The 27,062-nt window shown below is 34.1% G+C and overlaps 2 protein-coding genes across 2 annotated transcripts in view; one reads left to right on the top strand and one right to left on the bottom strand.

Moving 5' to 3' along the window:
* The window catches only part of Spata1 (spermatogenesis associated 1), a 31,585-nt gene extending 17,124 nt beyond the window's left edge, over positions 1-14,461 (top strand). The window contains exons 8-13 of the mRNA XM_021255461.2: positions 2,490-2,607; positions 3,379-3,504; positions 6,617-6,795; positions 8,787-8,885; positions 9,758-9,845; positions 12,627-14,461. Coding sequence (XP_021111120.1) covers positions 2,490-2,607; positions 3,379-3,504; positions 6,617-6,795; positions 8,787-8,885; positions 9,758-9,845; positions 12,627-12,649 — 633 coding nt within the window. The 3' untranslated portion in view covers positions 12,650-14,461. The remainder of the gene's footprint in view (positions 1-2,489; positions 2,608-3,378; positions 3,505-6,616; positions 6,796-8,786; positions 8,886-9,757; positions 9,846-12,626) is intronic.
* Ctbs (chitobiase) lies at positions 11,487-26,753 on the bottom strand. Its single transcript, XM_004841367.3, has 7 exons — positions 26,547-26,753; positions 22,883-23,021; positions 22,113-22,321; positions 18,292-18,463; positions 16,396-16,493; positions 15,799-15,960; positions 11,487-12,136 (listed from the first exon to the last, which is right to left on the bottom strand). The coding sequence occupies exons 1-7, from the start codon at positions 26,712-26,714 to the stop codon at positions 11,912-11,914; spliced, it is 1,173 nt and encodes a 390-aa protein (XP_004841424.3). The 5' UTR covers positions 26,715-26,753; the 3' UTR covers positions 11,487-11,911.
* Positions 26,754-27,062: the final 309 nt, after the last annotated feature.

A 27,062-nucleotide genomic window follows, 5' to 3' on the forward strand; every position in this document is an offset into this window, starting at 1 on the left:
GAAGAGCTTGGAGTGATGTATTTCAAGCCCTAAAGGAAAACAGCCTCCAACCCAGATTGATGTACCCTGCAAAACTATCTTTCAAAATTTATGGAGAAATGAGATACTTTCATGACAAAGAGCACCTCAGGAACTTCATGAATACCAAACCGGCACTCCAAAAAATTTTAGACAATACCCTAGGAAAAGACAATGAGGATCACAACCCCAGGAAACCAAGCAGAATGAATCCATTGGGCGTGACAAATTAAATGCAAAGGGGGAAAATCCAACCAAAAGAAAAAGTCATGACAAGGCTTTTAAAACTTTTAACTTCATCTCCCTAATGAGTGTATAATTCAATCTTATTATTGTACTGATTAGTATTTTTCTAATTCTAGAGTTGCACACTGGCAGTATAGCACACTAGCACAGAGTTCCTTGTGCTCTACTGGCTATTTATCATCTTCTTACGTCTACATTTTAATTGGGTTGTCTATTAATGAGCTCTAAGAATTCTTTATATATTCTGGTCTTAGGTTATATGTATTGTAAATATGGTCTGTTTAAGGACTACTTTTCATTTTAATGATGTCATTTAAAGTTCTAAATTTTGATGGAATCCCATTTATCAATTTTTTTCTTTTATACATCATGCTTTTTGTATCCTAGGTAGTTCTTGCCTACCCTGAATTCATAAATATTTTCCCTTATAATTTCTTCTTAAAGTTTTATACTTTTAGGCTTTCTTATTTAGGTACATAGATCCCTTCAAGTTATTTTCATGTATGGGAAAAAAGGGTTAAGGTTAATTTTTTAAATGCGGATACCAGGTGTTCTAGTGCCATTTGCTGAAGACACTATCTCTTCCTCGGCTCTCGAATTGAGTTTATATTCTATAAAATGTTAATGTTAAATAATCTTTCAAAACTCAGTGGACCATATATGTGTGGTTCTATTTCTAGATTCTCTGTTTTATTCCAATGATCTCTATGTCTTTCCTTACACCAACACTGCCTTGATTACTGTAGCTTTAGAAGAAGTCTTAAAAGTAGGTACTAAACATCTTACAACACTGTTTTTGTTTTTGTTTTTAACTTTTCTAGGTCCTTTGTACTACATAACTTTTAAATTTCAATATCCAATTCTTCATTTATAGCAAGTATATACAGATCTGAATTTTTATGTATACCTTGTGTTTTCTAATCCTGATAAATTCAAATACAAGTTCTAGGGGCTCCTAGAGATTTCTTAGTACTTTCTCTGTAGATGATCATTTCATCTATATATAAAGATTTTGCTTCTGCCATGCCAATCCTATCCTAGTTGTGTCATTTTATTGCCAGACTATTTTGGTGGGGCCTAGGTTTCAAAGTTTAATGGACAGATAAAGAGTAAGCATATCTGCCCTTGTTCCCCACCTTAAGGAGAAAGCATTGTATCTTCTCCATTCCTATAAGGCGTTCTCACTGGAAGTATGGAGTACATGTCTTTAATCTGTTGAGAAGGTTCTGTTCTACTTCTAGTCTCCTGATAGCTTTGACCATGAACAGCTGTAGAATTTAGTCCAATACTTTTTCCTCCAACTAGTGACAGGATCATATGGCTTTTTCCTTTCCTCTGTTTAAATGATGACTTTTGGGGGTGGATCTTCCAATGCTGAACCAACACTGCCATCCCTATAATAAAACCACTTTCTACATCCTGCCAGACCTGACTTTCAATAGTTTGTTTTGTTAAAACAAATTTCTATCTATGTTCATACTTTTTCTTCTGTTATCTTTATCCAGTTTTAGGATTAGCACAATGTTGAGTTCCTCAAATGAGGGGAGAAGTGTTCCTTCTTTTTTCTGCTTTAATTGTTTGATATAATTTATCAGTTAAAATGTTTATGAGCCTGCTGTTGTCATATAGGTAGGTTTTCAAGCTAGGAATATACTTTCTTTAATAGGTGCTATTCAAATTTTATATTTCCTCCAGAGTTAGTTTCATTAATGTGTCGTCCAAGGTCCTTCTTAGCAGTTGTCAAATTTATTTCAAAAAAGATTTTTGTAATATGCTTTCTATATCCTTTTAAATTCTGTAAAATCTGTGGTAATGTCTCCTAGATCTTAATATTGTAATTTAAAAAATGTATAACTGATATTGTGTAACCGGAAGAAAAGGTCTAAAAGAGCAGGGGAATTGGGAGGGGTAGGGGAAGGGAAAAAAGGGAAAGGAAAAAATATAAAAAGAGGGAAAAAATGGAAACAAGGTCTTTGCAAATAGGGAAGGGAGGGCAAGGGAAGGGGAAAAAAATAAGAACCAAGATACTCATGTAAAGGTACAAGATCCCAATGATGAATGTAACTGTATTTTATACCTAAAATGTACCAATAAACTTAATGGGAAAAAAAGTACATAAGAGAAAAAAATATGGATTGCTGTTATACATTATCAAATAATTACAGAAAAATGAAGAAAGAATCTGTAGTCTAACAGATCTTATTGATTTTTATGCTTTCTTATAGATAGGTGAAAAGGAGCATGTCCTTTTGCTAGACCTTATTGATTTCCCTTCACTTCCTTGTCAACGACAACCTGTTCTTTCCTCAGGAGTAACAGATATCTCTTTATTACAAAGTGAGAGTAGGTATTGTGAGATCGTAAGTATAAATGAGTCTGTGGGGTAAGGTTAGATATATTAATGGGGAATTATTGTCTAATGGACACAGAGTTTCAATTTGAGAAGATCAAAAATTTCTGGAGACAGAAATCATTATGCTGTTGCTCAACAACATATATTTAATCAATGTCACTGAGCTATATACTTCAAAATGGCTAAAATAGTACATTTTGTTATGTATATTTTACTGTAAAAGCATGAATTTTGTGTTCATTATTGCATATATTTACTCATTAATATAATTTACTGAGTCAAGAAATATTTTATTTTTTATCTTAAGGTAATACAAATAAATATTAATGAAGAAAATATAAAAACACTTTTCTTCTATGAAAAAATAAAACATTTCATAACAAAATAATGAGAGAATAACAATGGTTAATATACTGTGTGTCATGATCTTACTCTAAAATACACACTTTCTATGTAAAATTTAAGTACAGCTTTGGGCCCAAGATAAATTTGCCAAAAGAAATAAACCAAAAAATATAAGCATAACTACTTGAGCTTTACCTAGTTTCTACACATGTATGTAAATGCAAAGGGACGCTATGTAGAAGTCCAATTACTAATTCCTCCACATTCTCCATAATGGGAAGTGCAGCAAGGAGAACAAGTCTTAGGCAAAATATATTATGCTATTTTGGACTCTTAAGTTTTACAGTCCATCTTTTAGTATGTGAACCATCTTTTAGATTTTCAGCATTGATGAGTATGTGTTATAATATCTTCAGGAGAAAAAATTATTGAACAAATGAAACAAATAAAGGAAGAAAGAAGATATCTGGAAAGAATTACAGAAGAACTAATAAAAAAAGCTGAAAAGCTATTTGAACAGAACAAATTGAAGAGATATCAAGGTGAAATTTATTATGTTGATTTTGTCACTATAAAGAAAACTCAAATGTTACGGAATTGATACTTTGAGAATAAACAATAAAGTTGTAATTAATATTTGCTGTCTTACTATAATGTTTAAGTGACACATGAAGTAAATCAGTATAAAAACCACAAAATCATTATTCAACTCTTTTAAACAATAAATTCATCAGTTTTGTAATTAAAACTCAGATATTTTTATAACTCAAATTCATTTGTTTATTCATTCTTTCATTCATTAAATAAGTATTTATTAAATGCCTACTGAATCTACTCACTGTTCTAGAGGTTGAAGAGACACTAAAAGGAAGACCCAATCTTGTCCGTCCCATTAATAGATCTTTTGGTCCAGTGGGGATAATGAAGTTAAGCATTCATGATACCTCCTATTGAATGCTATTATAAAGGAATTACAAAATTCTATGAATAGGAATACAAAGGAAAAACACCTAAGTTAGATTGAGGAGGCTAAGAGAGGCTTGTAGGAAGTGTTGCATATGATGGGATATGAAAGATGCTTCCTGTCTCCAGGTCTTCGGCATGCTTTTCCTTCTGCCATCTACTTTTTTGGGGGAGTGAGGGGTACTGGGATTAAACTCAGGGCCTTGGCACTGAGCTACCCTCAAGTCCTTTTTAATTTTTATTTTGAGACAGGGGCTCACCAAGTTCCTAAGTTGCAGTCCTCCTGCTTCAGCCAACTGGAGTGCTGGGATTGCATCCATTGTCAAGTACTTCTTTTTCCTTACCTTCTCTTCTTACTCTTTTCTTGTAGGAAGCAGTCATTTTACAATTTGCTTAGATACCACATTAGCAACCATCTTTGAGTCCCTTGGACTTCTCTAGGTGATTAATTTGGGGATAATGTTTGTCTGTCTGCCTTGCTAAATTGCATGAATGAGGGAAATTAGGAAAAGTAAGTCATTTTCTTGCAATGCAATTAGAAACAATGTTGTTAGGACTCAGAAATGGAAAGGGTACAGAAAGTATAGGATAATAGTTTTAGAGATGTCAAAATAGTTTGAGAGTCTTGCACTTTGTATTATGTTTAAAGATTATAAAGCTAAAAGGCTTGGGGTATTGTAATAAAGAAATTTGGCTTTAGGCTTTTCAATTTACAGCAAAATTGTTATTTTAGTATTTGAAGATAGACAATGTCAGGAGATATTTGAAAGATGCAGCATCATAATATTAAATTATTATCCTGGAAATGATGGCGTGACTCAGCCTTGTCATAATGTTAAAAGAGCAATTTTATCAGACAAATTTGAACAATGGACTAGAAATCATGGGACCTGAATTCTAACACCAGATGGGTCTTTTACTTAGGCAAGTTATTTTTCCTCTTTGTGCCTCTCACTCTTTCTTTATATAAAATGGGAATGGTCAGTCACTTTCTACTTTAAAAGGAGTCGTTCAAGATAAAAAGCATGTATCAACTACCAAATATTTAATGAACATGCTGTGTGCCAGGCCTTGCTTTAAAAGCTGAGGATACAGCAGTGACAAAACAGACCTGGGCCTGCTTTTAAGTTGCTTGCTTCCAAATGAGAGGAGACAGATAATAAACAAATAACTAAAACAATATTAGCTACTGATGAGAGTTGAGAAGCCAGTTTATTAAAAAACATAGTAAAGAGTGATGCCACATACGAGAGATGGTTTAGCTAGGGTTTCAGGGAAGGCATTACTAAAGAGACATCATGAATATTTGATTAATAAGGAGGTTGGTATATAAAGAAATAGGGGGAAAGCAATCTGAATAGAAGGAACACTAAATGTCAAGAATGATCTTGTGGTATCAAGGGCCTGAAATAAGGCCAGTGTGGCTGGAGCATGATTAACAAGGAGTGTAGAGGAGAGAAAATCAGAAAGGTCAGCAAGGAGGCAAGTCAAGGAGTTTGTATGTTATTCTAAGTAAGATGGGAAGTCATTGGAGAATTTTAAGCTCAAGATCTACATAATTTAAAATATATTTAAAATTTTTGAATTATAGAAGGCCTACAACAAAAAATGGACACAGTATATTTTTGGAGTGGTGTAGCTCAGAGGTATAGTACTTGCCTTACATGTGTGAGGCCACAGGTTCAAGCCCTAGCACTGAAAAAAATTTGTTTTGGAAAAATGAGAATGAATGCTGTAGCCTTAAAAGGGCAAGAATTTAAAACAAAGAGACCAATTAGGAAGACTGAAGTTTTCTTGATTAAAGATGATAGTGTATTGGCTTGAGACATAGCATTGAAAAATGTGGAATATGCTACATGCTGGAACTGATCTGCCAGTACTATTACCAGTAGAAATTGCTGACAGATTGGGTGACAATGCCTGGGTAAAAATAAGTAACTAAAATCTTGAGCTAAAGATCCATATAGCTATAAAACTGTCATCAAATCACATAATTATGTAGAATTTTTAAATCTGCAGTTTTAATTTCCATGATAATCTAGAAGAAATAAACATAACTTTCTTGTGTACTGGTATGTAGATTGTGGTCTTGTTAAATTTGTATTTAGAATCTCATTGGTGTCAAAGTGATATCCTCATCTGGCAACATTTAATTTCTAATTTTTCTCAACAAAGATGCTCAGTTTTTAGAAATTCTGCCTTAACAGAATTTTGGGGAAATATTCAGAATAATTTTGATAAATAATACAAATTAGCTGATTTCACAGAACCTAAGTTGTTATGGAGGCTGAACATATTTTTAAAATTCATCATGTCTTTTAATTTTGATTTTAATTCTATAAATACTTATTTCAAATAAGACTATGGAAAAAGGTAACCAAAATAACTGTATTATACACTTTTGTATAGGTTTAGAAATAATTTTACATGTTTAAATGAGAACTTGGTTGTGGTTTCTGGATGTATTTTACTATTTTTCTTGATGATTTCTTTTATTATCCAATAAAAATTACTCCATTAGCTGAAATGTATTTAAGGACTTAGGAGATAGAGAAGAGGAGAGAAGGAGAAAAATGGTTTAAATTGAAATTAACTCAGGGTTCTTTCCACATTGATAGTTTTAATCCTTTAACCATGCTCAACCTGGCCTTTGGTTATTTGTTTATTTGTTTGTATTTTGGTTTTTTGTAGGTTGTGATGGTTGGAAGAAAAAATACTTTGAAACAAAGAAAATCACAGCATCATTGGAGGAGGTTTTAACAAAACTTCGAGAAGATTTGGAACTTTACTATAAAAAATTGCTTACGCAACTGGAAGCCAGGGAGATCAAAATGAAACCAAAGAATGTGGCAAACATTGCAGACTCCAAGGTCCTACTAAATGTGTTTTCCCTTCTGCTAGAAAAGTTCTGTTAAAATTACATGCTTAATAATTGTTAGTGTTATCATATTCAGGTTGCTTTGGGGTACAGGAAACAAAAGATTGACCTAAATTTTCCTAGACTGTTACAAAATTCCTGACCTCATATAATGGAAGGACTGCTGAGGAGATAGTCACAGCTTAATGATGTCTTTAAAGGCCTTAGTGCATTCTGTATTTCCTATTATTTTTAGTGTTGGCTTCATTACAAGGCTGTGTTTTCTCATAGTAGCTCTAGAGTTACCACTGGCAAGCAGGGCTATGTATCTCCAAAATGAGAGAAGCTTTTCCTTGAATCATGGAATATACAAACCTCTAGCTGTCTAAGGGGTCAACCAGACCTAACACTGGACCAATGATAATTGCCGAGGAATGCTATGCACTTCGATTAGAATTTTAGACTTCATAATACTAAAAAAGTATGTAGTGGACATTTATCCCCGTCCTACCTCAGTGTGTGAGGATAGGGCCACATATCCGGACTCTGACAAAGAGATAAACACCTGATGAAGTAGGGTAGGGGGTTAAACATGTCCACTGCAGTCCTTTGTTTTAGGAGGTTAGGGAATATAATGCCCACAGAATTTAAAGGTACTGATGTTCTAAAGAAATTTTGATCAATTTATTTTTTCTTGAATCTTAGATCAGTTTATTTCATTATTAATTCCACCATATAGTAAACAAGACAAAAACAATTCCAGTTTGATTTTTATTAGGTTGATCCTACTATCTAAAACATTTTAAAAATATGTTAATTATGATTGAGTAAAGGTTTAACTTCAGACATGGTGAAATATTAAAAATTTACTGTTTTTGTTAAATGTAACATCCAAATAAGCTCAAATAATTGTCCACATTAGTTGATTTTTTTAAAGCATAACTGACACTTTATCATATTGTCTTGTCAAGTTCAATGTAACAATTTTTGCATAAAGACAGTTTAAAATTCTTAATTTCTTGTGCTGGGGATGTAGGTAGAGTGCTTGCCTAACATGCATGAGGGCCTAGATTCAATCCCCACAAAAAAAGAAAAAAATTTCTTTAGTAAGATCACTATATCTCATAAACTTTTCTGGAGAAAAGTAACTCAAAAAATCTTTATTTTAATGTACAAAATATAATGTTACATTATTAAATATTTTTAAATTATTCTGTCAGAGTCAACTAATAAAGCATTTTGCCAATTCCTGAACTCGATAATATCTTAAACCTAGTTTATTCAGTTTAAAATAATATTTACTGATTTTATGGTACTAATTTAATGGTAACTTTTACATATATCTGTTTTTTAAAAAATAATAAATGGGTAATGATAAAGTAGTCCCTAAGTTCAAGAAATCAGTAAAAAGTAGTATCAGTCAGTCAGTGGCATCAGACAGTCAGCCTTATTGTTGCTGGACAAAATATATGACATCCACAAATTAAAGGAGAATTTCATATTGGTTCCTGGTTTCAGAGGATTCAGTCCATGGTCAACTGGCTCCAAGGAAGAAATTCCATGGTCAAAGGAATGCTTGATGGAGGAAGGCTATTCAAACCATGGTAGGCAGGGAGCAGAAAGAGGGCAGAGGAGTCAGAGAAAATGATATACCCTCCAAAAACACTTCCAGTAATCTACCTCCTCTAGTATGGCTCCACCTCTGAACAGAACATTCAGCCATGAACCCATCAGTGGATTAATCCCCCAGTAGCCACCATGATTTAATTACCTTCCAAAAGCCCCATCCATCTCTGAACACAAGAGACTTTGTAGGTATATTTTAGAAAACTAAACTATAATAATACCAAAGCAATGAGTTTATTTACGGAATAGAATATTTTTATGATTTGTTGTTTTAATATTTATCACTTTATGATTTATGTTTGGAAAGAGGCACAGAATGCCTCCCATAAAAATATATAGATGTTATACTAAATAAGTATCTTTCTATATCTCACACAGAATTACCTTATAATCCAGATCACTGAGGTACAACATGCAATTGACCAGCTTAAGAGAAAACTGGATACTGATAAAATGAAACTCATAATAGAAGTTAAGGTAATTTATATTTCTCCTAATTAGATTATAAATTCATCTTGAAATAAAATATTTTAATATTTTGATTTGGTTGTTGATAGTATAAGGGTAGTTAGGATTGAGTTAAAATTATTACTTTAACAATAACATGAATGAAAATAAAGCAAGAAGAAAACCTAAATTCTGTGATGATGCATGTTATAACAAGTCCAGTGGAGAATTTAGTAACATTTTAAACCCCAATTAAAAGCAAAAGCCCCTGTGAATCAGTATAGTTTCAATAATTTTAATTTTCCAGTATTAGTCATTCATAGTAAGTCTGACAAACCTCTGAGTTCTCCTCTGAAGTACCCTACCACTTAATATTGTCTCCTCTCCTGGGTAATTATCTCATTCTTTCTGATTATTTTCATATATATTTTATTTGTTTTTTAATTTGAACCAATGGTCATCTACCAGATATTAAGTTTTCTTCAGGGTAGAGACTCCTGTATTTAACTTTGTTTCTCCCATAGCACTTTTTTTTTTTTTTGGTACAGGGGATTGAACTCAGGACCGGGCGCTTGCCACTGAGCTAAATCCCCAGCCCTCCATAGCACTTTTTGTATAGTAGACCCTTAATAAAGGGTGCTGGCCATACTTTACTTATTTGATAAAGTAAGTTTATGTATTGTTCTTACATATCAATAAAGGAAAGTATCTCATAGAACATCTGGTTAGATAAGCATGCTTATTAAACAGACTTTATGGCCTGTAAGTTTGCTTTAGTAATCCATGGGAATGAAGGCACGGGAAGCAACTGAGAAGACAAAAGCAGTTTAAAAAATGACAATGCGATGTACTTTTGGAAGCAGGAGATGAAGGTTATTTTTGAAAAGTAATTCTTTTTACAGATGAGAAAACAAGCAGTTTCAGATTTACGAGCACTGAAAACTGAACTGGTACAGAAGAAAATTAGTCCATCTTTTCAATCTCTTTTAGGTATGTCAATTTAACTTATTTGTTGAAAAATTTAAATATTTATTTGGACAATTCTCTTTGTTTATCTTTTATATAAATCATAAAGTTTACCTGCCTTTACTTTTAGTGTGGGTATTACAGATGTTTTAGAGGAAATAATTAGATATAACATAAAATAGTGGCTATTTATTTTTAATATTTCAAGTCTGTTACCTATTATGATATAGTTATATTTTATAGTTTTTTATTGCTAATAATTTAAAATTTAAGAGCCACTATAATTGTAAAATTTCTTAACAAAGAAAAAATTGTTTTAATAAATACTAATATATTTGCATGAAAATATAAAGTTAATTTGTTCATTGTACCTTGATGAAAAACAATTGTATGTACTCTATGATACAGATTAATATCTAAGAATTCAAATTTTTATCAACTTATTTTATAAATATAAATAAAAATAATTTGGAACTATAAGGTGAATGTTTTAGAAAGATAAAGTAATTCAATAGATACAGTTACATACTAGGCAGGTGTGGTGCTACATGCCTATAATCCTAGCACCTTAAGAGGCTGAGACAAGAGGACCACAAGTTTGACCCCAAACTGGGCAACTTAGCAACATAAAGAAATCTCGTCTCAAAATAAAAAACAAAAAGAGGCTGGAGATGTAACTCAGTATCATATACATACATATAAAAAAGTATATATATAAAAAGTATATATACATATACTAAAAAGTATATATACATATATATTTATAAAAAGTATATATACATCTATATTTTTAAAGCATAATGTATTTTGTGTTTGTGTATAAAAATATACACACACATAATATGTGAATGGTTAATATTACTCTGTCATAATTGCATAAATAGGTAATACAATATTCTCATAACATGGTTGAATCATTATTAAAATGGGGGACAATGTGCAGGAAAGACTGGATTTATGTAAATCTAGAGTTCAAGGATTTAAATTTTTAATCTATGTATTTACAGGAACTAATATGTATAAGTGCAGCAAAATGTTAATTGTCTTGACAAAGAAAACAGACTTCTTTACATTTATGAAAGTTCTCTGCATAAAATTAATCTTTTAGAAAGAACTAGTTAAGAAAATAATGTCTTTAGATAATTAAAAGTAAAATGCAGATATAAAAAAGAAAATTTAATCATGAAAACTTCCCAATAAATTATAAATGCTCATAAACAAAGGAATATTAATGAAGTGTAAATGACAGTAAATAGAATCAAGTTCAGTACCAATTTATTCCTATTGTTAAAAAGTCTGCAGATAGGGCCTGGGATTTAGCTCAGTGGCCCCATGCCTGCCTTGCAAGCACAAAGTACTGAGTTTGATCCCCAGTACCAGAAAAAGAAAGAAAAAGGTTTGCAGATAAACCTCATTAAATAATTTAATTGGAAAATATTAGGTAGCACTAATTTACTAATTTGGAATATTACCAAATCATCTTGTATTTTGTGACTACAATTAATCCTTTGTATTTCTTTTGTTTTCTCACTAACTGCCTGGAGGTTTAAGTGATTTTAGGTTAAGTACCTCAGAGAACACAAGTACATATTATAATGGAGTCAGGAAGTAGAAAAACTATTCTCACCAATTTGTGAACCTGAAGAAGAAACATTAATTCCAGGGTTCAAATTTAAGATTTATTGGAAAAAATATAAACCAAATTGCCCCTCAAAGGCAAGGTTTTACAACAATCTCTTCTAAACCAACAATTTCCATTTACATTTCAGGCATTTTTTAATCATCATTGATTTGTAAAGGTATATTTTAATAGCAGAGGGGGAAATTTGGCATAATAAAATTTTGAAAGCATTATTTTCCTAATTACAGTGTTCAAAAATCTTACAGAACATTTAATATAGTATGTTGACTTGTTTCTTGCCTGTATGTACCTGGATATTTTTGATAAAAATATGATTTTTCAAAATCAATCAAAGCACTTATATTTTATCTTTTTTGAGAATACTAAAATATATAGCAACATGACAAAAATTTATTGTTTATCTCTTCAAGATACTGTACTGGACTTATACAGATCAATTTTCTATATCTTAGTAGTTTGACAAAAGATCTTCATCTCTGTCACAGCTTTTTGGCTTTAAGACTTTCCACATTTCTTCAGTCTGCTGTTTGGCTACAGCATCTCCAGAGTAGTCAAGACAGTCTGCATTCCACATACCAATGCCCCGTAAGCCATAGTTTTGTATATATGCTGCCTTTAAAGAAATGCTCTGAGGGTTATCATACCACACTTGATGAAAATGGCCAGCAGGATCCTATAAAAATAAATTAAAATAGAAATCTAAAGTACAGTAAGAGGAGAAAAAGTTTAATTCCAATAGGATAATTCCAAAAGATACAATGAAAAAGTAAAAATTTTATAGCACAATATTTTCCTGCTCTATTATTCCATGATTTTATACATTCTAAATATTGTTTATGGTACTTCTAACAATAAATATTACAGAAATGAACTCCCTGATGTATTCTATTTATGGCCTTTCTCATGTCCTAAGATTCTTTCCTTGATCTGTTGCAATAATTCTCAACCAAGATGTACATCTGAATCATTGTAGAGCTTGAAAAATACAGATTCCTAGACACTATACCACATAAAACCCTCTAGGGTTGATGCTAGGTCATATGTTTGTTGTTTGTTTTGTGTTCATTCCATTTGGTAACTCTGATATGCAGCCAAAGGTAAGAAGAAATCACTGCTCTGGTCTGCTAAAATCAGCTTCTATACTTTTCTTGTTTGTTCTATAGTTCCTGGAAGTGTGCCTAGCTAGGACCTGAACAGATGATTTTGTTTACAATAAATCAGCCAAATCAAAAGGTAATGACATGAAGGAGGAAAGTACTTCCTTTTCTAGGTGTTATAGACATGATTCTAAGAGGCTGTTAGAGTTGATTAACACGGTGATTAACACGGTTATACCTGAATAAGAACTATAAACTAGGTTCTCTTATATGCAGCTTCTATCCTGTACACATCTCTGTCAGTAAGCACTCCAGCTACTGGTTAAAGGATCAAGGACAGAGCATATCTAGGCAAAAAAGTAAAGGAAATACAAAAAAAATATAGGAGGTAGAAACAGAAAGACCTGTGGCTAAATATAATTTACTAATTTTTATACACATCTGGGAAACTTTTTAAAGGCAATTCTGAATGAAAGCCATTTATATGTTTATTTATGATAGCCCTACCAGAGTGAGAACAATAGTTATTGGTAAATGAATAAGCTGTGGCATATTTAAATGTAGTAAATAAATTACATATGAGCATATCTCACCCTATATCAGTATTCTATTATTTAACATTTTTAAAGATACATAAAGCTATGCATGCTCTATTAACTATTGTAATCTCACTTTTAAAAGCCAACTTATAGCACTTCTACATAAATATGAATGACTTTTTAAGAGTATGGAACAAAGCCACACTCCATCTGCTATCATTCTAGCTTTTGAGATACTGTTAGAAAGATAGATATTGTTAGAAAGGTAGATATTGTTTGAGCTTTTGTGATAGTTATGAAATTTTCAAGTATCTCTAAATAGTGAAGAATTAATGGGTAAATACTGATTTAGGCATGGTTAAGGTGTACCTAATACCTTCCAAAGTATTGAGTCCAAGATAAAGCTACTGTTGGTGAAACAGCATACGAAGGCAGAGGACTCTCTTCAAACACAAGAGAAACTTGATTTTGGTTACTCAGGAATTTTACAATGGATAAATCAGAGGAACAAAACAGTTATATCTACATTGTTTTCTAAAGTATCATTAAATGTCCTTCAAGGCTCCCCAAAATGTTTCCTCATTCTGTGACCACAAAAAAAGTGAGTAGAAGGAATAAGTTTTGATGTTCCACAGCAGAAAGAGATAACAATAGTTTATAATAACATATTTTAGGAAGATCTAGAAAAGATGAGCTAAAGTGCCCCAAACAGGAGAGAAATGCTGCTTATCCTGATTTGATCAGTGCACACTATTCATGTCTTGAAACAGCACACTGAAACTCATTAATATATACAATTAATACATGTTAATAAAAATATATATATCTAGGGCCAGGGATTTAGCTCAGTGGTTTCGCCGCCTGCCCCGCAAGCACAAGGACCCAAGTTCGATCCCCGCTACAAAAAAAAATATATATATATATATATATATCTTTAAAAGTGATTTGTCTAGGAAATAAAATATGCATACTTAACTCTTGAGAAAGGACACGTTCCCTCATATTAGTAAGACTGAAATGGTGGTTATCTGAGGTTATGAGTAGGGAAAATAGGAGATGTTGGTCAAAGGACACAGCATTTCAGTTAGGAGGAATACGTTCAAGAGATCTAGTATACCATTACGACTATAGTAAAAAGCAATGTATTGTATATTTGAAAATGGCTGAGAGTAGATTTTAAGTGTTGTCACCATAAATAATAAGTATGTAAAGTAATGCATATGCTAAATACCTTGAGTTAGACATTCTATAATGTATATTTCAAAACATTATTTGTACACCATAAATATATACAATTTTTCTTGTTAATTACAATTTTTTTCTTTAAAAAATTAATTTGTTCCTTCATCTTCTCACTCAAGGAAAAAATAAGATTATTAAAAACAGTACATCCTAGTGTACATTATTATTTCATATTAAATATTTCTAAATTATATGAGTTGGCCATCATAACCTTTACCAAACCATATCCATGAAATACTGTACTCTCTGTTTCTAAGAGTGCTGTGAAATAGGTTCTTTGTTAACTAAATGGCTTTATATATTGCAGCACTTCTCAAATCCTTTAATGTAGTGTTGCATATTAGAAATCTCCAAGAGGGACATACATTATATAGTGTTTTCTAAATACACTTGGATGTGGCACATGTGTGTATATTTGTACACATGTTTGCATGTATGTAATATTAACAGTTCCAGAACATTCTAGTTAGTTTCAATTCTGAAGTTTAGAAAGCTCACACTAAAGCTTACTATGTAAGTAACATATAGGCAAATAAACATATATTATGGTTTTTATATAGTAGTATGTTTGCATTCATTTTTTATAAATGAGTATTGGATCACTAGTCAAGAATATAAATCTTCCTCAAATTAATTTATATCATTTCATGATTCCTTTTAAAGTTACCTAATTTAAAGCAAAGTCAAAGATTATACTTAGATTTCTGAGGTATGAAAAGTTGTAATTATGCTAAAGGTGAACTATGAAAAATATTTGTCTCTTTTGCTTCAATTCCTGTTTTTTGGGGGGTTTTTGGTACCCAGGATAGAACTCAGGACCTTGTGATTTTGAGGCAGGCAGCAGAACCACTGAGCTAAATCCCCGGCTCCTGTTTATTCAACACTACCAATCAGAATTGCTAATTCTTTACTGTATTTCCTCAGGTTTCCTTCTATATTTTTATGTCTCCTATTTTTAACATTATTTGTTTTAATTATGAAATAATTTTGAAATGATAGTTTTTCATTGTAAAATGAGTGATGATTCATCTGTTCTCAACCTCATTCCTCCCTGTCCAAGAGCTCACCAGAATCTTCAGGGTATTTTGAAATGGAGGCCTTTAGAGCTGATAACCTATTTTGGCCCAAAGCCCATTCAGAGCAAATCATCATAACCTAATTGTCAACTATTAAGGAAGTCCTGTTTGTGATGTATATGTTTTTATAGCATCATCTAAAATGAAGTGGCCCAAGCAGAGTATTGTACTTGAATTAGCATTATTTGAATTGCTCCCCAGGGAACTAAAGTTCCTGATTATACAGATTAAAAGACAATTTACTCATGTAAACAGCAGTCTGTATGTTATGCCCTAAAAGAAAACTGACAGAAACTCTTTATACAAAATATCTAATTATGAAAATACAGAGTTATGAAAACTAACAAAATAAATGTTCATAATTTTTGTGGAAATTCTTACTTTATAATTATAATAAGGAGCCTGCTGATCTTTATTCCACTGGCTTCCAGAAACAGAACTATTTATTTGCTTCATGATTGTTTTATAGGGCACTTGTCGTCCTGCAGCATCACTACAAGGAGCCCCCCGGAAAGGGACTTTTGCAATGGTACAAACATGATCCTGGAAATGCAAAAATGTTCATGTTATATATTACCAAGCACATCATAAGAGCCAAATAAAAAACATTATAAAAAACTTTGTTAGAAATAAAATATATGCTACAAAAAGATAATCTGATTATGCAGAAGAAAAGCTAAATAAATTTTATTATTAAATTAAATGTATAACATTCAAAAGCTTCTACTGGACTAGAGCTGGGGATTTAGCTCAGTGGTTCCGGCACCTGCCTTGCAACCACAAGGACCTGAGTTCAATTTCCGGTACCAAAAAAAAAAAAAAAGCTTCTACTGGACTAATTAAAAATAAATAAAAATTTTAGTCTCAAGCTACATTTCATAAATCCTAAATAAAATGTATACATTCCCAATGAAATAAAAGAAGATTTAAAAATATATAAAGGGGGAGAAAATTACGTGACAAATGACCTATTCTTACCTCAGATAAGTTCAGGCAGTGATAATCATAACCATACCAAGGAACACCCATTACAAGTTTCTTAGGGTCAATGCCCATCTTGATGTAGTCACTATATCCTGGGTAAGTAAGGATATAAAAACATATTTTTCTCTTCATATATCTGTAAATGTGTTCATACAAGCTATGCAACTACTCAGAATCTAAGTTTGTGAAAACATGTACATTTATACAAAATACTCAGTTTCTCTAATATAGTATTATAAAAGTCATCCCTTAAGAACTATAAACCCCAGGGCCAGGGATTTAGCTCAGTAGTTCCACCGCCTGCCCCACAACACAAGGACCCAAGTTTGACCCCCAGTACCAAAAAAAAAAAAAGAAAAGAATTACAAACCTCATATCTTGCTTTCTAAACCACTTTTTTCATTAAAAAAATTTAAATTATACATAAACAAAATTCATAAAAAATTAATCCTAGGAAAAATAACATTTTAGGAAAGCACATTAATTTTATTAGCTGCTAAGACATGATATATTTAATATCTAGAGTCTAAAGTTTCAAAAAAGTTCTATAAATGTTAAACTTTCCTGCAGTGATGCAATCAGAATTTGTAATAGAAAGCACATGGTGCTTCATGTTTTAAAGATAACCTATTAGTATCCTAATGATAGCTGTGGATAAGAAATATCCTTTCTTATTCCATAGTAGGTAATGGAAATATCTTGTAGGATACAGATAAAAATGAACAAATTCTGGTACTATCAATTTTTTCTTTGCTCAGAGCTACAAAACATGTTTTTCCTACCAAAAGAGATACTCCTAAGTTATCTTGACTATTGAGTTAAATAAGTTTATTGGTTTGCAGAGTCTTTAATACTATTCTGCACTGTTAAAATCCAAACAATGGGGAGAGTATGCTTCATTTCCCCAACATATTTGATAATGAACCTTTTAAGATAACACAGTACTATCTCCTAATTAAACAGTTTGAGAACTCAGAATTAATTTTGTAACTTTAATAGAATATTATTTTTCACATTTAAATAGTGTACGTTCATGACCAGACTATTTTATCCAAACAATTGGGATGTCATAAAATGAAGCCAGATTCTAATATTTTTACCTCTGTATGAAAAAAAAATTATTTATAAATCAGTTAATTGAATCAATACCAGCTGTCTCAGAAATTTCAGTTGAGTCTAAAAGATAGCAACCAATCTTTTATTTAATTGATAAGATACAAACTAATCCAAACTTGAATGCAAAGACCACATCATATGATGACAAGCCAGAAGTACTCTTAATTCTAATAGGAATATAATTTTTAATATAAGAACTAATATTAAATAAAATAAAGCCAACCCTGCTATTCATGTTTGGTAGATACCCATATTAAAATTATCTTTGCTGGGCCGGGGATTTAGCTCAGTGGTTCTGGTGCCTGCCTCGCAAGCACAAGGTCCCGAGTTCGATCCCCAGTACCACACACACACAAAAAAATTATCTTTGCTATTGAAGTATTTAACATTAATTATTTTAACAAAAATATCTTGTTGAATTCTAGATAATTTTTTTCATATGATATGACAACAGTGCTGTACTTGAAGTTAAAATTATCTTTTTTGAGTCCTACTATATAATTGTGCAAACCTGATCACTTAATTCCTTTCATCTCTGATATAGAAGAGGGTTAATGATAACATACCTATCCCATGTGGTTGTTAAAAGAATTAAATGAAAACTTCAAACTTTTTGTAAACATTAAAACTCTCCAAATTCACTGATTTTTAGATGTTTAAAGTAAGCTACACAAATGGAAAAGGTATAAAAATAACATAAAAATGTTAAAATCTTGGATGTTTGAGGTTCTGAAATTAATATTATTAATGAAAGATCATTTTGTGAATTCTTACCAGATAATGTCTGATTATAGGGAGCATTGGCTGCTGCAATACATTCTGACCAGATCTGACTTTGTTCATCGTAAGACATCACAAAGAGAAAGTCACAAGCATCTGCAATTCCAGTATAATTATAGCATCTTCTGTCTATGTTCTTTGGAGACCAAGCTACATCAAAAGTTACCTGTGGGAAAATATGTAATTTCATGTAACACGATCAAATACGCATATTATATCAGATGGGTTTTCTATATATTCTTTTGCCTCATACTACTCAAGAAAAAAGCTTGTAGCATATGAATGTAAAGTCTGACACAGATAGAACTAGAACAGTTCTAAGAAATTTGCTTTTCACTACACTGGACTGTCTGAGGCATGTATTTAGACACTGTATGTACAAAAGAAGGGGGTTGAAACCCAAATGTCTTCAGAGGCTGAGCTGGCAACTCAATTGACTGAAAGAAGTAGGCATAATGACAGCTGTGTGGTGGGGCCCTGAACAACTGGAAAGTAGAGGCACTCTAAAAGAATTCAAATACAAAAGTCGTTAAAGATCTGTGCAGGTTACTAAGTTTCCTGTTGTCACAGCCTGACTGGGTTAAATGAGCCTCTGATTCACAATTATACTACATGGTAGGCTTAGCCCAGTATTACAGTTAGAAAACTGGTGTGTTATGGACCACAGTAATTAATCTACTTAAGACGTTGAATAAATCCTTTAAATGGTCTTTTTTGTGGAAATGTTAAAACTCAAGTAATATATTATCTTTCACTTCGAATGGTGCACCAGAATTCAACACAAATGAGTCTCTTAAAAATACTTTTATTGCCTTAACTAAACATTAACAAGCCTTATTTTAATGTGTAGAAATGTTCTAAACTGTCGTTAAAGGGTTTTTTCCTTAATTAGGCATTTGATAAACACTCCTTGATTAGTTACCAAAAATGAGACACTTTAGGTAAAATGTTTACTCTTTGGCCAATTTATCTTCGCAAAACTCTATTTTTAGGACTTTTTCCAAGTTCTCTCCGTAATTTTTCCACTACTGGCATTAAAGAAGGCTCAGCTTTATGAGCTTTCCTCAATAGTTCTACCTTCTGTCTATGCTGTATAGACCAAGCTACATCAAATGTTACCTGTGGAAAAACACATACAATTTTATGAAAAATGACCAAACACACGTCAGATGGGTTCTATGTCAAAATAGGTTATGAAGTGAAATTCTTACATATTAGACCTATCTAATCCCATGTATCAAAATGGAAGCTAGTAACAGAGAAATTAAGTGACAATCTCTAAGCAGATAAATTTCAAATCCATTTTGTTATTCCATACCTATCTCCTGAATGCTAAAAGTATTTTCACCTGAATTTCCTATCATAGTTAATCTTTTAAGTTAATATTAAGTTAATATTTTTAAGATAGTAGTATTAGTATATTAGACAAAAAAAAATCAAAAGACTTGAGTTCTATTCTTGGCTCTGTTATAACTTGGTTTACATCACTGCTATGTCACTTAAGGCATTTGGATCTGTTTTCCAATCTATGAAAATAAGAGTACAGAAAGAACCCTTCAAGGGCATTTCTAACTCCTTAATTCTCTGACTATAATTTTGTAAACTTAAATCATCAACTTTTCCCAAAAACTCATTTCCTGCTCCAGATTTTCTATTTTTGTCACTTTTTTCTAGCTACCAGTTTAAAAATCTTAGGCCGTTTTCTGATTCTTTCCTTCCCTTGTACCCCAAATCTAATCTCACAGTTTCCTTTGAGTGTCCTCTCACAGTTGTTTTGCTCCTTCCTTTCTGTTAACTAATTCAACAAATATTTATTGAACACTTCCTGAGTGTTAGGGCTATGCCATGATCCTAATTCAAACTATAAATATCTAGTTACTGGGATGTTGGGTAAGGACTTAGTAGTCTTCCTTTCTCCTCTAGCTTTACATACTACTGAATAATCTCCCAAACGCCCACATTTCCGAGTCTAACCATGTAAACCATTACATACAGGATAAAATGCATATTCCCCAGTCTGATTGATATTCTGTATTTTCCACAATCTCAACTAGTTTTGCAACTGTGCCCCCTACTTATTTACCTAATATTAAATGTGACACAGTAGCCCAAATTATTCTACTCACCCTTCAAACATGAAAATAGATACTCCTTTAGCTTTTGTTGTTTTTTGTGGTCCTGGAGATTGAATGCCCAGATATCATCCTAAGCTATATCCCCATCCCTTTTTTGTTTTTTTAAATTCGGTACTAGGGATCGAACTCAGGACCTTGCGCTTGCGAGGCAGGTGCAGTGCCACTGAGCTAAATCCCCAGCTCTTTATTTTGTATTTTGACACAAGGTCTTGCTAAATTGCTAAATTCCCCTAACTAGGCTCAAACTGGCAATCTTCCTGCCTCAGCCTCCCAGCGTGCTGGGATTGCATTCCATACCTACAACCCTTCCCTATTTGCATAAAACCATACAGATGTGAGTCCTCCCATCATTATTTATGATGATCAACTATACAACACCTACAGCACTTGACAAAATTGCAGTTCCCTATGCTCTATCCCAGACCTACTGAATCAATTTTAAGAAATTTTAAACAAATACTCCCATGTGATTCTGAGACAGGTTTAGGAATCACTGGTTGTATTTATAATCCTGTATCTTAGAATGAATACTATATGTAAATGTAATATTCATCAATCTTATATATATTTAGATAAAATATTTTTAAAACTGTGTCTGCACTGAACATGTACATACTTTTCTTGTCTTTATTCATTAAACAGCACAGAAACTATACAATATTTACATTGTATTAGGTATTGTAAGTAATCTAGAGTATACAGGAGGTCATGCATACTTTGCCATTTTATGTACAGGACTTGAACATCTACAGATTTTGGTATTCACACGGGGTCTTGGAACCAATCTCCCATGGAATACCAAGGGCAAGTATAGGGTGTGTGTGTGTGTGTCCTACTTACCCATATTTAAAATTCTTTAAAGGCAGCAATCGTTCATATACTCAGTAAATAATTTTTAAACATTGTGGATCTGGTCCCACCCTTAAGAAAACTCACTGTCTAAACTAGTAGTTCTTAATTATAATCATCTATGAATTTTTAAAAATTATGAACTCTAGGTTCATCAAAAACCTTCTTAATTTTTGGAAATGAGTCCTCAGTGTTTATGTGTATGCACATGTATATGTATTCTTTCTGAGATCCCTTATCATGTTGATATGTGGCCTGGTTTAAGAATCAATGATCTGGAACCACACTACCCTTTGTTACCTACACATTGCCTGGCAAGATGCGTCATGCTGTGATCTGCTATAATCAGGCTCATTACGGCAATGAGAAACCACACTGTCTATCGTCTGTCAGAGCTCTAACAGGTTCTACAGAATCAGTCCTTTGACCTTTACTGGATCTTGAGTGGTCTGCAAGCAATTTAGAGACCATGAGGTAAGTGAGACATTCCACAGAACTACCTCTACTCTTAGGCAAGAGTTATTTCTGACCTGATTGGTGAAAATCAGGCCCTCTATGTTCTTCCTGCCTTCATTGCCTAACACTTGTATCCCTGTTGCAAGCCAAGTCAGTGGAGTAATCTCAGTGTTGTGTTCTGATGTGAATAGAGAACAAATTTTGCACCGTAAAACTCCTTAAATAATAACATTAAAATTTATAAAAAGTGTTTAGGACATAGGTTCTGAAATTCTTTCCTACTGCATTACTGCAAATCTAAGATTGCATATCTTCATGAAACCATTTTGATAGGGAAAATATAGAATTTCCAAGAAAAAAAATGAATGTTTTTACCTGTGATCCCTCAATCTCATGATGGAAAGACTCTGTGGTTTCTTCGACCAAAGCCGTTAATGCATCATATTCAGGTGATGGACACTTAACTTCTTGCTCTATGTCAATATTAATTCCATCCATATATTGTGTTTTAGCCAAGTGAAGTTTTTGTGCTATCCAGGATGCTCTGAAATTAGGATCAATGATGTTCTTTAAGGGTACATCTCCTATGGAAAAAATATACATCTTTTGTACCTATATGCTTTTTTATAATTAAATACCACTTTCAAAGAGATCAAAATGTCTTTAAAACATTTCATTATTTTGGAGTACTAAGCCCCTGATCCCCAAACAGATAGTTAATATAAATAACAAAGCCACTGCCTGCTAATCTCTAAAATTACCAATACAGATAAAGTAAGATCATTCCCAAATTAAAGGCAGAAATTGTGGGCTAACTAAAGGTCAGTATGCTAATTAGGCAGTCACATTTTGCTCAAAATGTGATTTAATTTTTCAAAAATTATCTTGATTTGTGAAATGAATTTAATAGTACTGAAAATTAGGGCTGGAGATGTAGCTCAGCAGCACAGTGCCTGCCTGGCAAGTGTGAGGGAGGTCCTGAGTTCAATCCCCAACACCAAAAAATTAAAAAGAAAAGAAAATTTTAGAATGTTAAAAAATAGATAAACATAAAAAAGTAATTTTTTTAAAGTAAGGACTATAGCAAATGATACAGGCAAATGTACCAATTAACTAAATACATGCAACTGTTAAAAAAAAAATACCTTTTAGCATGACTCTGGCTCCTTTTGAGTGAGCGTAGCACATGAGTTCTGAGTCATATTTTCCAAAAGCTGCCACAGTTGTAATCTGTGACCAGTCATAAGATTTCCAAGTTTTCTGTCCAACATTAAATACAAAGACCTGCCAGAATAATCGGGATAAGCATCATCATGTAAACCAAGAATATTATGCTGACCATCCAGATGGATGGGCTCTGACAGTTCAAGGCTGAAAGACATGGGGTCCTCATGCAATTGGTTGGTGGCAGGGATAATGGACCAGGCCAGGAAAGAGACAAGGATGGGCCAGGAAGAGACAGTGGGAAAGTGCCAGGTCCTGGAGGCAGAGAGAACGTGGTGGTTGTATAATTGAATATTTGGTATGGCTGATCCCTAGAATTCAGAAAGCAGAAAGAGTCAGGGAGTGGTAAGTAGTAGTTATAACCCCATGAGCCTTGGGACCTCTTGTGAAGTTAGTACTATATCTTGAAGGAAGGGAATAAAATAAAAACCTTTTTTTCAGTTTTTTAGCATTTTATTTGTTAGGATAGCGGGGTACTTTCCAACATAAAAATGTTTTTTAAAAGAAGGTGTGCATCTTAGAAAAATCCTTTCAGCTTAAGTGGGAAAAAGAGGGGCCAAAACTGGAAGAATAGGGAAGTTGTTGGATGAATCCAGGCAAGAGATGATGGTGACCTCAACTAAAACTATGGAGCACTGCAGTTAAGTGAGTGAAGTACACAGATCTGGAGATTCTAGGGAGGCAAAATTTACAGGACTGTGACTAACTGAATGAACAAGGCAAGAAAAAGAGTTTGGTAAGTTTCTGGCTGCTGTAGATGGAGCTCTAGATACTGCATTAGGTACTATGAATGTTTTTTAGTAGTGTGGACTTCTTAGTATTCAAGTCAAACTCTAAAGCAGCCAATGTTAATGTCTCTCCAGCATTTTTTTTCTCACAGAAGTCTCACTCATCAGGTTTCTTTTATTCCAAGGTACTAATTGACTCAGAAAATATTTACTGAATTCCAGTAAAGTATAGGGAGGGTTCAAGGTTCTTTTTTCTTTCCCCTTCCTCCCTCCCTCCTTCCTTCCTTTCCTCCCTTCTTCTCTTCCTACCCTGTGCAGGGATTGAACCCAGGGAACACCAAGCTACATGCCCAATCCTTTTACATGTTTTGGAGGATTTGGGGGGTTGTTGTTGTTTTTGAGGCAGAGTCTTGCAAAGTTAGCCAACTTGGTCTGGAACTTTTGACCCTCCCACATCAGTCTCATAGTAGCTGTGATTACAGGCATTACCACCATATCCAGCTAGGGAGGGTATTTTGCTAGGCTCTAGGGACATAGAGATTAACAAGAGAGACCAAGTCCCCAGAGAGTTATTAATTGCAATAGTAGTAAAGGTTGTAAGGGAATGTGAGGTGCCATAGGGACTGACTAGGCAGGTGGGGCAGGAAAATTTCCCTGAGGATTATACCTTAGGGCATGAATAAACTCTGTATGACAAAGGAGGAGAGTACCAATGGCAAAAAAGAACATTCTCAGGGGAAGGAACAAAAACCCAAAGTTCCCCACACCTCAGGAGAATTCTGATTCTAGGACTGAAGTAGCTTCAGCACAGAAATCCTGAAAGTGTGTGGAATCTCATAAAAGGAGTTAAGGTAGAAGAAGTGCTTTGTATACCACTGAGGATTTTGAATTTTATCCTCAATAATGGAAATTCATTGGAGTTTAAATCTTTGGACTACTTTGAGGAGATTGGATTGGAGAGGAGCAGTAGGTGCACTAAAAAATATTTCTTAACCTTTTTCAGTCTCCCCCTTTTTGTTTTACTTTTTAAATTTCAACTTCCCAGTGAAATAATAAAAATTCAATGTGCAGTGGTGCATGGCTGTAATTCTAGCACTCTGGGAAGCTAAGGCAGAAGGACCCCAAGTTTAAGCCCAGCCTGGGCAACTTAACCATTTAGACAGACCCTGTCTCAAAAATAAATAAATAAATAAACAAATAAATAATAATAACTACAGAATGAGAATGGAATGGCCCATTAACCTTTGGATTCACATTTTTTTGTCTCAATTTTAACTCTAATAATTAAGACCGAACTTACTTTAAAAAAAAATAGAGACCTTGTGAGATCCCATTGAAAACACAAGGGAATGAGCTAGGGCTGTGGCTTAGCAGTAGTGCAGGTTCTTAGCATGCATGAGGCCTCGGGCTTGATCCCCAGCATTTAAGATAAATATGATATATACAATATATACACATATATCTATATTTTTAAAATACAGAAAAAGCTAGTAGAGAAGAGGACTTATTTACAGTGACCATACAAATATAAACATAATTCTTTCACTGTATTTTTCAAAATGCCCACAAATATTATATAATCCACCAAGTACTGGATGCTACAATAAATCTTTCAGACAGTTAAAAAAAAAATTTAAGAGACCATTAGGCTGAAACAGCTCCAGTGCCTTGGATTCCTACTTAACCAAAGTGTAACCCAATGTAAACGTCAAGATAAAACTCAACCAATCAGAAACCACCAACGAACCTCTAGCAGGGACTTTCCTCCAGTTCTTAACCAAATGCGTCAAACACCTAATCACAGCCAATCACTTTCTTTGCTTTCATGTTCAGTCTGTAGAACCCCACTACTGTTTGGATCTCTATGAGTTGCTTATGATTTGAGTCATGCCCGTTATCATGAACTGTTCTTTCCTCAGATAAACTTTTATTGGTCCAAAGTTTTTAAAATGCAGATTTCCACACTGAGCAGGGTTACCAGAACTCTCACCCCTTTTATTTCTTCTCCTAAACAATGTGTATATACATTTGTGAGCCCTTCCTCCAAATTAATCTACGTTAAGAACTAGGAGGGGCCGGGGATTTAGCGGAGGGGCCGGGGATTTAGCGCAGTGGTTCTGCCGCCTGCCTTTCAAGCGCAAGGACCCGAGTCCCATCCCTGGTACCCCCCCCCCCCCAAAAAAGAACTAGGAATTGTTCCCATTTCTACAAAAGAATTGTTTTGTGGACTAAACCTGACCTCCCTGACCATCCAATTCCCGCTGCAGTTATCAAACTTCAGTTGGGTGGCTTTAATATAGCTTCAAAAGGGTTGTTTTGGTTAAACTGCCAGAAGCCTTACAAACTGTTAGTTTAGAAGGAAAATTGGCTGAAAGACCTATTTTTACCACCTTTCTTGGTGGTTCTCGGGCGCCATAAAGGAAAGGGCTACTAGTTAGTCACACTTTTTAAAAGGTAAACAAAACATTCTCTGCCTCTTCCACACAAAATCCTCATTCTCTTGGAAACCAAGAAATGGATTATCCCACCTTCTTTGGGTTTTACACCCAGATTGCTCCTGGAGAGGAGGCAGGGCAGGATAAAGACAGGAGCTGGCCTTCAGAGACAGAGGTGGGTTTGAATCTTGCCAGCAGAGGCAGGCACTTTAGCCTGAGAGGCGTGGGAGGAGTTACTCAACCTCTCCACGCTGGTAGTTTCCCCATCTACAAACTGAAGGAAATCTGTAAACAGGAAGGCCCTGGGCAAGTGGTCACAGTTGGTGTAGCAACCCTTCCTCTGTCTTTAGGGCTCGGTTCCACTCTAACTTCTCTTTCAGCCTTGAGGACCAGACCCGCAATGGCAGGGGAGAGGCTCTGACCTCGAAGTCCGGGCGGTGTCGGATCTGGCGGCAGAGCTCAGGTTCTCGGCAAGGACAGTCAGCCCAGGCCGCCAGGCACAGCGCCAGCAAGGCCAACAGCCCCAGCGGCTGCAGGGCGATCCTCGGGGCGGGACGCGGAGCGCAGCGTCCGAGGTACAGCGCAGACATGCTGGAGGGCGGCGGGAGCGCGCTCCTCCGGCGGGCGGAGACAGGGGCGGGGCCTGTTATCGGGGACGGGGCGGCGTTCGGCCCCCGGCTGAAGCGGGTGGCGTTGGGAGGTCGCGGTCGCATCTCCCCAACCGGCCTCGGCTGCGTACCCCCAGCTATTTGTTTTCTCTTCGGCTCTGCTTCGTGTCTTTGTATACTCCTTGTGGGGCCTGAAGGCAGAGGTAGCCCCCAAAATGGAAAAGTGAGGTGTCTTTGGAATGGATGACTGAGCAGCAAGGTTGGAGTTGCCAGAACGCTTTCTACCATAGGAGTATCTGTTCTGAGTTAAAATGGTGGTATGAAAACAAG

This window comes from Heterocephalus glaber, unplaced genomic scaffold, assembly GCF_053883595.1.
Source record: "Heterocephalus glaber isolate CG9 unplaced genomic scaffold, H.glaber_assembly_v1.0 deba00001442, whole genome shotgun sequence".
Taxonomy (NCBI): Eukaryota; Metazoa; Chordata; class Mammalia; order Rodentia; family Bathyergidae; genus Heterocephalus; species Heterocephalus glaber.